Source organism: Montipora foliosa, chromosome 3 (genome assembly GCF_036669935.1).
Source record: "Montipora foliosa isolate CH-2021 chromosome 3, ASM3666993v2, whole genome shotgun sequence".
In the NCBI taxonomy this organism is placed as follows: Eukaryota; Metazoa; Cnidaria; class Anthozoa; order Scleractinia; family Acroporidae; genus Montipora; species Montipora foliosa.
The window spans coordinates 2,998,518-3,011,017 of NC_090871.1; the positions used below are offsets into that span (position 1 = coordinate 2,998,518).

The 12,500-nt window shown below is 38.6% G+C and overlaps 1 protein-coding gene across 6 annotated transcripts; it reads right to left on the reverse strand.

Moving 5' to 3' along the window:
* Positions 1-22: 22 nt before the first annotated feature.
* Positions 23-12,066, reverse strand: LOC137996463 (uncharacterized). Of its 6 annotated transcripts, none has more exons than XM_068841896.1 (12): positions 11,813-12,066; positions 10,069-10,537; positions 9,781-9,881; positions 9,408-9,436; positions 9,186-9,238; positions 7,646-7,685; positions 7,230-7,356; positions 5,701-6,816; positions 3,524-5,569; positions 2,754-2,806; positions 973-1,657; positions 23-132 (listed from the first exon to the last, which is right to left on the reverse strand). In XM_068841896.1, the coding sequence occupies exons 9-12, from the start codon at positions 3,801-3,803 to the stop codon at positions 95-97; spliced, it is 1,056 nt and encodes a 351-aa protein (XP_068697997.1). In that variant the 5' UTR covers positions 3,804-5,569; positions 5,701-6,816; positions 7,230-7,356; positions 7,646-7,685; positions 9,186-9,238; positions 9,408-9,436; positions 9,781-9,881; positions 10,069-10,537; positions 11,813-12,066; the 3' UTR covers positions 23-94. The 6 variants fall into 6 exon arrangements, with proteins under 6 accessions (XP_068697997.1, XP_068697995.1, XP_068697992.1 ...); XM_068841894.1 differs by lacking the exon at positions 23-132 and having other exon boundaries at positions 152-1,657; positions 3,524-3,755; positions 4,684-5,569; positions 11,813-12,051; XM_068841893.1 differs by lacking the exon at positions 23-132 and having other exon boundaries at positions 153-1,657; positions 3,524-3,755; positions 3,958-5,569; positions 11,813-12,051.
* Positions 12,067-12,500: the final 434 nt, after the last annotated feature.

Here is a 12,500-nt window from a genome sequence, read left to right on the forward strand (position 1 = left end):
TGAAAAACAATAGTAAGTAATATAACAAAAGAATAACCAAAGTGACAGCTTGAAGAGGTCTTTGATCTTTTTATTGAGAGCTGTACTCAGCTTATCAGGTACATTGGTATTCCAACTCAGTAACTGTTAGAGCTGCAGAAAAATTAACCAAAAAAATGTGTCTGAGTGATAGAATAATGTTATTTTGAACTTGAAACTTGCACTCAATATATTGTATGAATTCAATGAAAGACCCATCAAAGGACTGCATGTCTTTATAGCACAAAGACATAATTAATATCTGTAGTTCTCAGGTATGGCTCAAGTTTTGTAAGTTACATGCACACCAGTACATACCATTTTAAATATGTAATAAATAAAGGATCAAGAAAAGTTTTTAATATGTGCAGTCAAATGACTTTAAAAGACTATTTATAACAATTAATATATTTTGGTGTCACATTTTCTTGTTCCTATGTAAATGGTGACCAATGACTAATGCCAAAGTGCAGCCAGCTTAAAAAAGACACAGCATTTCATTAAAAAATTAAAATTCCAGGCTGAAATGAGATTTTATGACAAGAATTGTTATCTACTAACAAAATGAAATGCTTGGAGGAGAAATCAATTTACTTCAACTTCAGCCACACAACAGTTTTTAACTGTACTGAATGTACTTTTTTTCTGAAATGACAGAGGCACATTATCTGTTGTACTCCACCCAAGTGATTTGGGCATACTGTATCGAGGTGCTGTAAAACTTCTGGTATGTCTTGGCTAGCCACAATATTAACTCGTTTTCTTTGGATGGTAGGGAATGGGAAAGTATACACCCATACTGTAAATGCCTGTGGCTATCAAAAATTGCACATGCCCCATTTTCCCAAACTAAAATTACTACTGTCCTCCCAACAGACACAAAGATGCCAACTGATTTCTGTTTCATGCTTGCCCGTTCCCTGACATTTGAAATGACATCCTGGAAGTTATTACCAGTAATAAAAAAATCTTTGGGATCCTCATAAGAAAGGAGGTGTAGATCATCTCCAACAGAGCTGAATGCATCTTCTACATCAAGCCCACCAACTCCTGCAGCAGAAAAGCATTCATCAAAGATTTTATTGCCCCCAGAAATACTTGAAACCACATGACCAAACCACCCCTCTTCAAGAACTTTCTTTGGTTCACCAATCAACCCAGAGGAGAACTTAAAACCCATTACAAGGGCTATTAGGGTGCATGCAGAGCTACCTTGCCTACCCTGAAAAGTGCTTTGAGAAATTTGGGAGGGAAAAATAAATTCTTTAACACCCTGATAACCATAAGGAACAAAATGTGCCATGATTTCAATGTAAGGCTGTTGATAAACAGTGTTCAATGTGGACACATTTGTAGGGCCAGATATAAGGACCTCTTGGTCCCTGTAGCCCTTCTGATCATGACTTGTGGCTCTAGCAGTGACCTTCAGCTCCTGTCTCAACTGAACCCTTCCAAGAGATGACCCATAATTCCCTGCACTTTGAGAACCATGGGCATGGAACTTGAGTGTGCCAAACAGGGATTCAAGTCGACTTATTGAGAGCCGCAATGGAGACAAAGAGTATCCAGGAAAATTATCAAAGAAGTATGACGAGAACTGTTTAAATCCAAAGACCATGACTCTTTGAAGGTCAAATGTCTAGAGGGAGAGAAAAGGCAAGCTAAATAAGAAATGCCATTTATTTAAAGGAGCAGTGTCACAAGGATTTTGCTGTTTTAGGTCAATTCTGTGCTTATAAAATCATTACTTTGGGTCTTTAATCATTAAACAAGTGTTCTCAAATGCCTGTCGTGTTTTATCACAGTGTAATACACGGCTTAGGCTTCTTTATTTGTTAAATAATTCATCAAATCTTTTCACTCGCACGCAATTGGTTTAAACACGTCACTTGACCGAATATCACCCAGCTAAAACTGGGGGATATCCGAGAATATCCCCCAATTGTCAAAACAACTCGCGTTGCGAAAAATATTTGAAGGATAATAAACATGAAAGCCTCCATTTGGTGCGAAAATATTCTCGGGTATTTGTCCTTGGACATTATCCGTTCCTCGAAGCTCATAGTTTTCCTCAAGCTGTGCTCTCCGAAAGCTGTTCGCTTCTCGGAGCAGATAATGTCCGCGGACAAATATCCTACAATATTTTCGCCCCAAATGGAGGCTACTGTTTATATATACTATTGCCCCATCAAAGGGAACACTCGTCTTCCCTCCAAGGACCAGGAGGGATGTAGTTTGATCTTTTAAATGCACATTTAAAAAATAGTAAACAAGATAATGTTAAAGTGCCTATAACCCCAAAATATTTTTTTCGCTTAAATAAATCTTTGCACCTGTTCGAAACAAACTGCACCTTTTAACTTTTTTATAGGCTGTAAAAGTTACGAAATCTAGCCATCATCTCTTGCATGACCGAGCTAGTAAGGGGTATGGGTCTATTCCTGGGTTGACGTCACAGACTGATTTACATCGTATTAAGTCTTTGTAAACATGCATGCAAATAAGTTTGTGACATCAACCCAGGAATAGACCCATACCCCTTACTTGCTCGGTCGTGTTACAGATGATGGTCAGATTTCGTAACTTTTACAGCCTGTAAAAAGTCAAGATTAGGGCTAAAAAGGTGCAAAAAGGCGCAATGCTTTTCAAACAGGTGCAAAGAGTTATTTAAGCGAAAAAAATATTTTGGGGTTATAGGCACTTTAATAAACAAGTTAATCTTTATTCAGCAATACCTGCCATGCTAAAAACTTTGCTGCACGTGCTCGTTTGGAGTTGTCAACATACTCTGCAAAGATTAAAAGGAAAACTTAGATGTAACCCAGTTTGTCACCCCAAAAAGTTAGGAGTGAGGAATCAGATCAAGGGGAAAATTATTGTAAATATACATACACTGTAAAAGTAATTATTATATACCACACAGGTGAATAGTACTTTTCAAGCATGCTGATTGGCTAGCTTGGAGGTGATTAACCAAGTACTATTCACCTCTGAGCAGCCGAAGAAAAACAAAATGGCTTTTCTTGGTAAATTATCGCAAATAAAGTTACTCTTTGGGCTGCTAGTTATTCAGCTTGTGTGGTATATACACCTCAGTGTCAGTGAAAGTGGTGGATATTTATCTCCACTTCAGCGAATAATTGTTAATTATAAGAATGTCTATCATTTTAATTACAACTGTATTTTGGTGTTGTGTTTATTATGGCCTGGTTTACTGGTTAACTAGCATACAGTTGTTGGTAATCCAATGAAAGTGTAACTTTCAAGTGGCCAAATAAAAAAGGAGCTCTAATGAAAAAAGGTGAATGTAATTGAAGTTGATTCCAAAATGTTGAATGTTAAACATTTGAATCACTTCCTCATCAAACAGACTAGCTTTCATTTTCAACCATAATGACAGCCAGGTGAAGTGACCCATTGTTTGACTTTTAATCTTTTGATTGCTTTTTTAATGGACAAATGACTTAATACAGTTTGTTGAATAAAGTTTTTGATGTAAGCATACCTGTGTTGTTGTGCTCCTCTGCCCATTCTTCGAAATATCTCCATCCCTGTTGTATGTTTTTGAATACAGCTGACTCATTGGATCTTATAAACACATGGCTAAGGATTCCCTTTTCAAAAATGTGGTGGCATGCTTGTAGGTACCTTGCTGTTTCTTTCACAACATCAGTTTTCTCTGGGCCTTCACTACTCAAATTTGCATATTCTTCCAAGGCTGCAATCATATAACGTTGCTGTAGAATGTAAAAGTAGACAAAACCACTTATCACTGTTCCATTCATAAAAATGGAAGCTTCATCTCAATTGTAAATATTTGAACCTTAATTATTGCCAGGATCTGTATATATGACATAAATTATCATTCTTTAGTCAATTTCAAGCTAAGGAATAGAACCATAAAGTTCTATAAATTTATCATAATTTTCCCTCTCTTACCTGCATTATCTTTGCAGGCATAACATTTAGTCTTGTCCAGCAGTCACGTTGCACATAGCTATACCTCAGACCAGGGACACGCCTACCCAGACCTTTTGCAGATCTCTCTTGATCCCTGTAATATTGATCAATTATTGGCTGCCAGCCAAAAGTAGTGCTTCCCTTCTCGAAAGCTTTTTTTTTTTTTTTCCCCTTGTTCCTTGAACTGTACAAAGCTTATAAAATTATTAGTGTTCTTGAACACCTGAGAGGACTTCCATATAAAACGGAGAGGGAAGTATGTAAGAAATTGTGACTAAACCCTTGAAGGGGACCAGTGGCCTGGCCCAAGCTATTTAACCCTCTTGAAAGATACAACACATTTAAAAAGTACAGAAATTATTTATATTTTCTCCTCTTTTCCTCTGACATTCGCCCGAACACCCTAAGTGAGAAATACAAAGCCCTATGCAGGGGAAGAGAGGAGGGGGGCGAGGGTGGTGGTCTGGAACAGTGAAGTTTATAAAACACACCAGAGATGATCAGATATATTTGTGCCAAAGTGTGAACTTTTCTCTTCCCGTATCCTTCACACAGCCCCTTAAGTTATTTGGTTACTGATTATCACGCAAAATTACTGATAATTCCTCTTACTTAATTTCTTATCATCTTCTGACCAATTTACAATTTTGCATTTCGGAGTATCCTGAAGCATGTAGATCAAATTACACACCTTCTAAAACTTACCGTTTTTTGCCTGATCTTTTCGGAAATTCACTTTGTCCGAATCCCATATCTCACGCAAGACTTGCCCTGCACCGGGTCGTAAACTATCAGCTTCTGCCACACATTTTTCAAATTCCTTTCTTCCCATGGGTGTAGATTCAACTCGCTCCATCAATTTGTCCAAGTCAGAGCTATGTGTATCAGACATTAAAACAGAGAACTTCTTTCTGTACCGTTTGACCTGCTTTGTCATGTTTTTCCTTGATTGCCGCATATTTTTCAATCGCTTACTTTGGCTCTTTGGACTGAGGCAAGAGAAGCGAACTTTGGATGACACAGATTGTCTGCTCCTTACGTCTTCTTCAGTCAGAGACTTCTTTTGGTTTAAGCGTTCTGACAGTTTTTGTTCTGTTTTGTAGCAACATCGACACTTTCTTCCACTCTCACATTGGGCATTTTTTATCAATCGCGCGCAATTTCTTGACAAAACTCTGTGCCAAGGAAGGGTCTGTTCTTCTACTTCTGAGGACAGATAATCCTGCTGGCCAGTTATCCTAGTGTCCACTCCAGGACAAGGACGATTCTCGACGACTTCGTTTATTGCATTTCTCAGTTGTCCCGGCTGATTAATATTAATTGTGCCCCTTCTTACGAGCTCAAAGTGGTACACAAACAAACGATATTCACCATTTGCATCAACAACGAGTCTCACGTCGTCAAAAGGCACGTCGTCAGAGAGAGAGGCTTTCCGTTTCTTGACGACAACCAGGGATGGCTTTCCACTTCTTTCCACAACCTCGACACGAGCCTCTACTCTGGGATCCTGGAGATCTGACGCGATGGCTTCAAGAGATCTTAATTCGTTGCTCTTGGCAAGAATGTGTTCACGAAGGTTAAGCTTACCAACCTGCACATAATTGAAGTATATTGGGTGTTAATTTATTTTAGTCCAGAAAGCCCGGGAAAGAGCGTGAAAACCGATGCCGTGAATTAAACTAAAAGCAACAAATTTAATTAATCGACTTGCGTACCACGTACCTGAAAGGGTTTCTCACTGTTCGTGTCATCCCAGAGTGTCTTAAACACCGTTTTCACTCTCTTTTGTTGTGTGGCTGAGCTGACTTCTTCCAAATTTAAATCATTTGCTCTTTTAACAGAGCTATCGACTTCCATATCAATTTATTCACAGCTGTTATCCCCTGGCATCACTGTACAAAATCGCAACTTTCGCCCGCCATTTTATTATCACGCCATTTGATTACGCAAGAGGACAACATCCACGCGAGAACCCACGAATTGTGCGTGAGTCCGCGCAGATATATGACGTCAGGATGGCGCAATTTGTTCTAAAAATAGAAAAATTGTCCCATATCATGGTTCCGCGCGGATCCCAATACTTACGGTCTCCATCCCCGATTATGGCTCCTGTTGCCAGCCATTTCGAAGCAACCTGAAGAGATTGCATCAACCCCATACAAGGGAAGTAAATGGCCATCTTGCCCACCAAATAGCTGAATATTGTAGAGAGTGTTCACCTTGCTTAAGATTGATATTGCTTCGTGGAAATATTCCACCAACATCAGCTCCATGTTCACCGACAAAGTTCACATTAAGAGGTTTAGTCAGATCTAGTCTTGGGTCTTTATAAATGTGCATCAGCTGCATGAGCAGTGATATTTGCATCCTGTTTACTGAAATAAACTGAGTGGGCAACCACTTCGTCACGATAAGAATTAGATCTCAGCTGCACTCATATCTGTGCTGCATATGGTTTCCTGTTCAGGTCGTGTACAACAAGAAATAGAAATGTTTCAACTACTGCCTGCTCTTGGCTCAACCCATGTTTTTTTTTTTTTTACCCATTCAGTTGTTGCAGAAAGGATCCATGCTCCACCCATGGAGGTTCTTTTGGTACCAGTCTTCCACCCCCTCCCTCCCCCGCCCAAAAAAACATTTTCTACTAAAAATGCCTGGTTATCCCTCCCCCTCAGAATCTCTACTGACCCTATTGGAAAAAGGGTGTTGCTACTGCAACATGTACTTCTAGAGTCACAGATTAGAAAAAAATCAAAGTAAACATTTTGTAATAACCATTTTGCTTCTCCTCCGAAAACCCTGCAATGATAGGTTGCTCTTTGTCACCTTCTCGGCTATCTGAAAGTGAAAAGAGGAGAACATATGAGAAATATTCCTAAAGCTTTCTCCCAATTTCATTTTCCCCTAAAGAGTTTGGCAAAAACACCATTTCTAACCGACCGAGTCACTGTCTGGTCCCTATCTAGGTAAATTAAAAAAACCTACAGTGTGTTACAAGTCAACCACTATACGGAGTTTCATTTCCAATGGTAACTAGTTACAGCTTCTTAAGTTTAGGCATATGAAAAAGCACAAAGTTTGGAGTTTCAAGGTTGCAACCGTCCAGGTATACAGTTGTTTCCGTTGCGAATATGTTAAACAATGATTCAGATGAATCTACCCAATGTATGTTCTGAGAATTTGCTAATAAATTTGTTAATTATTATCATATCTAATTTGAAAGAAATCTTCGGGCTTTTTGCTATCAATACCTTCATCAATCCAGCCACCCAGCTTAGCCACTGCCTCGCTCATATCCCCTCAAGAGGACTCCCACGCTTGTTTGCACTGCTCTAAGTCATGCACTGGGAACACTTCATTCAATACCATGCATGGCTCCTGCATAAAGTCAGAGATTAGTCCAAATCCATGAAGGAAATGATGATGTGCTTGTTTCATGGCAACATAATAATATTTGTTACTGGCAAGCCTGTTTAGAAAGAGGCATACCCAGAGAAAGTATTTCGTGAAAACCTAACGAGTGATTGAATAAGAGTGCCCAGATTATCAACACTGGAATCATGTGTTTTTGAAATTTATTGTTCTTTATTGTTATGATGATGATGATGGTATTATAAGTATTATGGGGTATAGTTGATGGTTTATCTCTGACGACAATCAGGCTTACCTTGCTTGAGGTAGTACATGTAGCTGCTGAAGTGACTTCGCTGAAAATAAACGTTCAGTACATGCCATGTAAAAGTGTAGTCAAACTAATATCGTGCAGTGTTTTCAATAACATTTGAAGTAGGCAGCTGGTTCAAGTCTATTAGCCGACTGCATCAACAAGGGCCGCTAGGCCCCTTCGTTTAGGGCGGTCTGGGGCCATGCTCCTCCAGAAAATTTTAAAATCTGGGCAACAAATTGAGTACAAAGATAAAGGAAAATTTCTTATCTACAGCGACGTGTGCAGTTACATGTACGCGCATTCTTTTGATACTTTCCAGCGAAGAAAGATTTGTGAAACCGTTTCCAAAGGAAAATTAACGATTTAAAATTTATATGACATTTCGACAACTTCATGTCATCATTACTACCAATTTCAAGCTGCCGTGATCGGCAAACTTTTTCGCGCGTTTGTTCAAGCGGAATTGAGACATTTCGGTTTGCCTAGACCAACCACGAAAATTTTGTTCGGTCAACATGAGAAATCAGTCCTGTCGAACGGTAAGAATATGTCATTTTAATCTGAATGAACGAAAAGGCTTAACCAGTGAAACTGAACGAAACATTGGCCGTTTTTATACTAGAGACGCATAATCCGTCCAGACGAATTATGCGTCTCTCATGTTATCCGTCTAGTGTAAAGACGGGACGAACTATATGAGACGCATAATTCGTCTGGGACGAATTTAGGCAAACATTTTTTCTGCGTCTGTTAAATTCGTCTAGTATAAAGACGGGCGCAAGACGCATAATTCGTCTGGACGAACTATCCAGTTTAGTGCGTCTTCAAAGACGCATTAAAGTAGATATTTCGTCCAGACGCATAATGCGTCCCGTGCCCGTCTTTACACTAGACGAATTTAACAGACGCAGAAAAAATGTTTGCCCAAGTTTGTCCCAGACGAATTATGCGTCTCTAGTATAAAAACGGCCATTTACTGTTTTAGTGGAAAACAAGTCTTGATGCGACGATTACTCAATAACAACCTGTTTTGCATAAAGCGTCTTGATATGTTTGCGGAGGTAACTAAACGTAATTGAATTACGTAAAAAAATGCGACGGTTGGTCTAGACAAAAAGGCTGTTCACTGTAGCTCGAAGAGGGCAGTATCAAATCTGACATTCTTTATGAAATTGAGGCTAAAAGATTGTCAGTGCTGCCTATCAAAGCAGGATGGCTATATGTTTATATTTTACACATTTCTCCTGGTAGGCATTGTAAATTAAACGTCCTATAAATTATTAGAATCAAGGGTTCTGTTTGAAATAAAGGTGAGTTTTGGTTTGCAGCGATGCACTTGCATTGGAGATGTTCATTTTGACTATTGACACTACACATTCACAGGACCAAGTAGTTTGCGGGTTTGACAAATTTACTAACATGTATTTTTTTTGGTTTGCAGTTAATGAAGATGACGTTGTTTCTCATACAGCCATTCTGAAATGGAACCTTACAGCAAGAGCATTTTTTAACACAATTTTGTTTTGTTCACAGCATTTACCCTAGTGCATCTTGCTGTTGCACTTTGGCTTCGCATTCCTGAAAATCTCCAACCTACAAGTACAATAGATCTTTTAGAAATTTAGCACATTCCAAAAATATATTATCATAAAAATCACAATTGCATTTTCATATCCTCTTGGCTATAAACTGCATTAAAATAACGCATGGCTCATTGTAAAGCTCACAGAGGGTATCCAAAAAAGCTGACAAACGCACTTACGTTTGGTACATCATCTCTGTCAACTTTACCTGTGAAAAACAAAAACTCTGTTGACTTTTGAACTCTGTACTACATTACATTGTGTTACATGTAACTTACAACAACATTGTGTAACTGTTATTTTCCATCTTGATTGCAAAAACCATGTTATGTGCAAAGCAGCAACTGTTAAATGTTAAACTACTTGGGAAAAAATATAACTCTAAGTAAACTGTTAAAATACATGCAGCACTGTCATAAACACCCCAGTAAACAATAGAAATGTATAACCTTATTATATGTTCAAGCTATAGGTGTATCCATACATTTCTGGTTATTATCCCACCTTAATATTACTATATCCAGGATGCAAGATGATTTTCAAAACATTTACCTTGAGGATCCACCTCGGCATTCCTGTTGGTGGTTTCTAACCATTGCCATGGGAATACAGAGTCCACAATTCACACAATCTTCCTTTGGGGTAAGTCCGACCTGCAAAAAGACGTTAAATTTTATTTTCATTTAGTGTACATTTCATGGTCAGTTTTTGCAAAGAAAAAAAACCCATATTAACAAATAAGTTAATTACACTGGTCCCTTAGTCAAACGTGAAACAAGAACACCTTTTTCTGTGGTGCAACTATGAGTAACTGCTATAGACTGCATAAGTGTCACTCACCTCTTGCTTCAAAGGACTCTCGTCTAAATCTGTCTGGAGAGGGCGGATGTAGGCCACAGCCTGACCAAAGCGCTCCCGCAAATGTGGCACTGTATACCCGAAGGCTCCAGGATAGAGTAGAGACAATTGTCTCTGTCCACCTCCTCCTCCATCAGCACAGAGAAATTCGAACCCCCCAGCTACTTTAGGAAAATGATTTTCCAGCGCTGTACTTAGTTCTTTGTGGCTTGCATTCTTTTGAACTGAAAGTCGTGCCTTTCCAAGACCAGCATCTAAAAGTTTATGAACCCTGGGCCTTGAGGGAGTAACATTTTCATCTTGTCTTGCCAAGACACAGAAGTCGTGCGTCCAGGTCTCCTTGGGCGTAAAAGATGCTTTGGCTGGAACATATCCAGTCATCTTTTGCCTCTTAGGGGGCAGAGTAAATTGAGTAGTTGTGCAGGATGAGCACATCCCTGGAAATCTTCTCCTGCAAAGGAACAATAAATTCAACCAATTTAGATAAGGCAATATCAAGTTAATTTCTTGATCAAAAGGGCAACTCACTTGTACTAAAACGTCCTCAAATAAAAACCCAGGTGCACACTGAATATGCTTGCATTCATGGGAAAGTACGAACATGTTGCTGGCGAAATGTTAAATCACACAGTAGTCATAAAATTCAATCTTCCCAGCAAATTCAATTTTTAGATAAGGAGATTGAGGCCTGCTACAGGAAAAAGAGGAAAAAGGCAGGGTAGGGTGTGGGAGTTGGTAGGAAAACAGTGACCAAAAGAATAACAGAAGACTAGAGAAAACTATGTAAGGAAGAGAGCAAGGCAAAAGGAAGTAGCCTCTTCCAGGAGTTCAGTTAGTTGGGGCGCAGCGCGAAAAAAATATAAAAAAGGACGGTCGATCGAGAATAAAATATTTTGCAATCAGCAATAAAATTTACGACATGAAAACAACATTAATTTTGAACTGCGAATATACAAAGTTACGATCAGCGAAAAACATTTTGGGAGAGTTTCGCTACGTTCAATTTTGTATCTACTTTTGGCTCCACAAATAAATCGCAAAATCGAAAGTGACATCGAATTCAGCGGGCGCCGTGATCAAATAACCGCGGCGTGTTTACTCGCGAAACAGTGAAGCATCTGTGTCAAATGCTAGCAAGATACCGGGTTTTTGTTTTCTTTAGTTTTCTTTTTCTTTTGTACATTAAAAAGCGATATCTTCTCTTCCTTTCTTTAAGACTTCAAAGTTCCAATTTATTTACTTAGCATTAAAATGACGCTGGATGAACAGTTATAGTCATTTGTACAAACCGGGCTGCTGCTCTTTGCACCTTGTCTAATGTATCAATATCACATTTGCAATGTGGATCCCAGGCAACAGATGCGTACTCAAGCTTATGCCTGACCAAGATTACATGTAACACGACTTAGTTCTTGGTTCTCTCTGTACAAAACCAATAGCTTTTTTTCTAAGGCCTATCATCCCGTTCGCATTATTATTTTATACGATCCTTCCATCTAAGTTTATCATTTAGTTCAACCTCTAGATATGGGTGAGATATCACATGTTTAAAAGGAACTTGTTAATTATTACGATGTTTAAAGTATTCAATAATAACTGTCCGACGTATCTTCATGAGTATTTTCATAGAACCTCAGAAGTTCACAATTATAACTTGAAAGCTCCGAACTATGACTTCCAATTACCGCTACCTAAAACGAATTTTCTTTAACGTTCTTTCTCTTACCGAGGTGAAAATGCTTGGAACCAACTGTCAAATCAAATACGTGAGATAAGGGATCTTGCAAGCTTTAAACGTGCGATATCCTAGGACACATTTTACATCGTGAGGGCACATCTTTACATGGCTTGTTTCGTATATAGTAATTTACTTTAACGTTCTTTCTCTTATCGAGGTGCAAATGCTTGGAACCAACTGTCAAATCAAATACGTGAGATAAGGGATCTTGCAAGCTTTAAACGTGCAATATCCTAGGACACATTTTACATCGTGAGGGCACATTTTTACATGGCTTGTTTCGTATTATTATATAGTAACTTGTTACTAATTATTAAAATTGTTTAAATTTCTTTGACAATAAACAATATTTAGCGCTAAGTTATACCTACAATTGTAGTTCATTAGTTGTTTTAACATTTATATCTTGTAATTCTTGTAATTCTTGTAATTTTTAGCACTTATATTTTGTAATTCTTGCACGGCAGCTTGCTGAGCCATTTACCGTGTTTTAAATAAAGTTGATTGATTGACATGTTCTAGAATCTTGCCACAGAAGAGAAAATCTCCCGGGGCGGGGGGGGGGGGGGGGGGTACTGCCATATATGGGCTATATAGGTATGTGCTGCTGTGAAGGGTATGGTTTTCAATTTAAGCAGTTTACTCTAGCATAGGGTATATAAATCAGAGCGTTTTG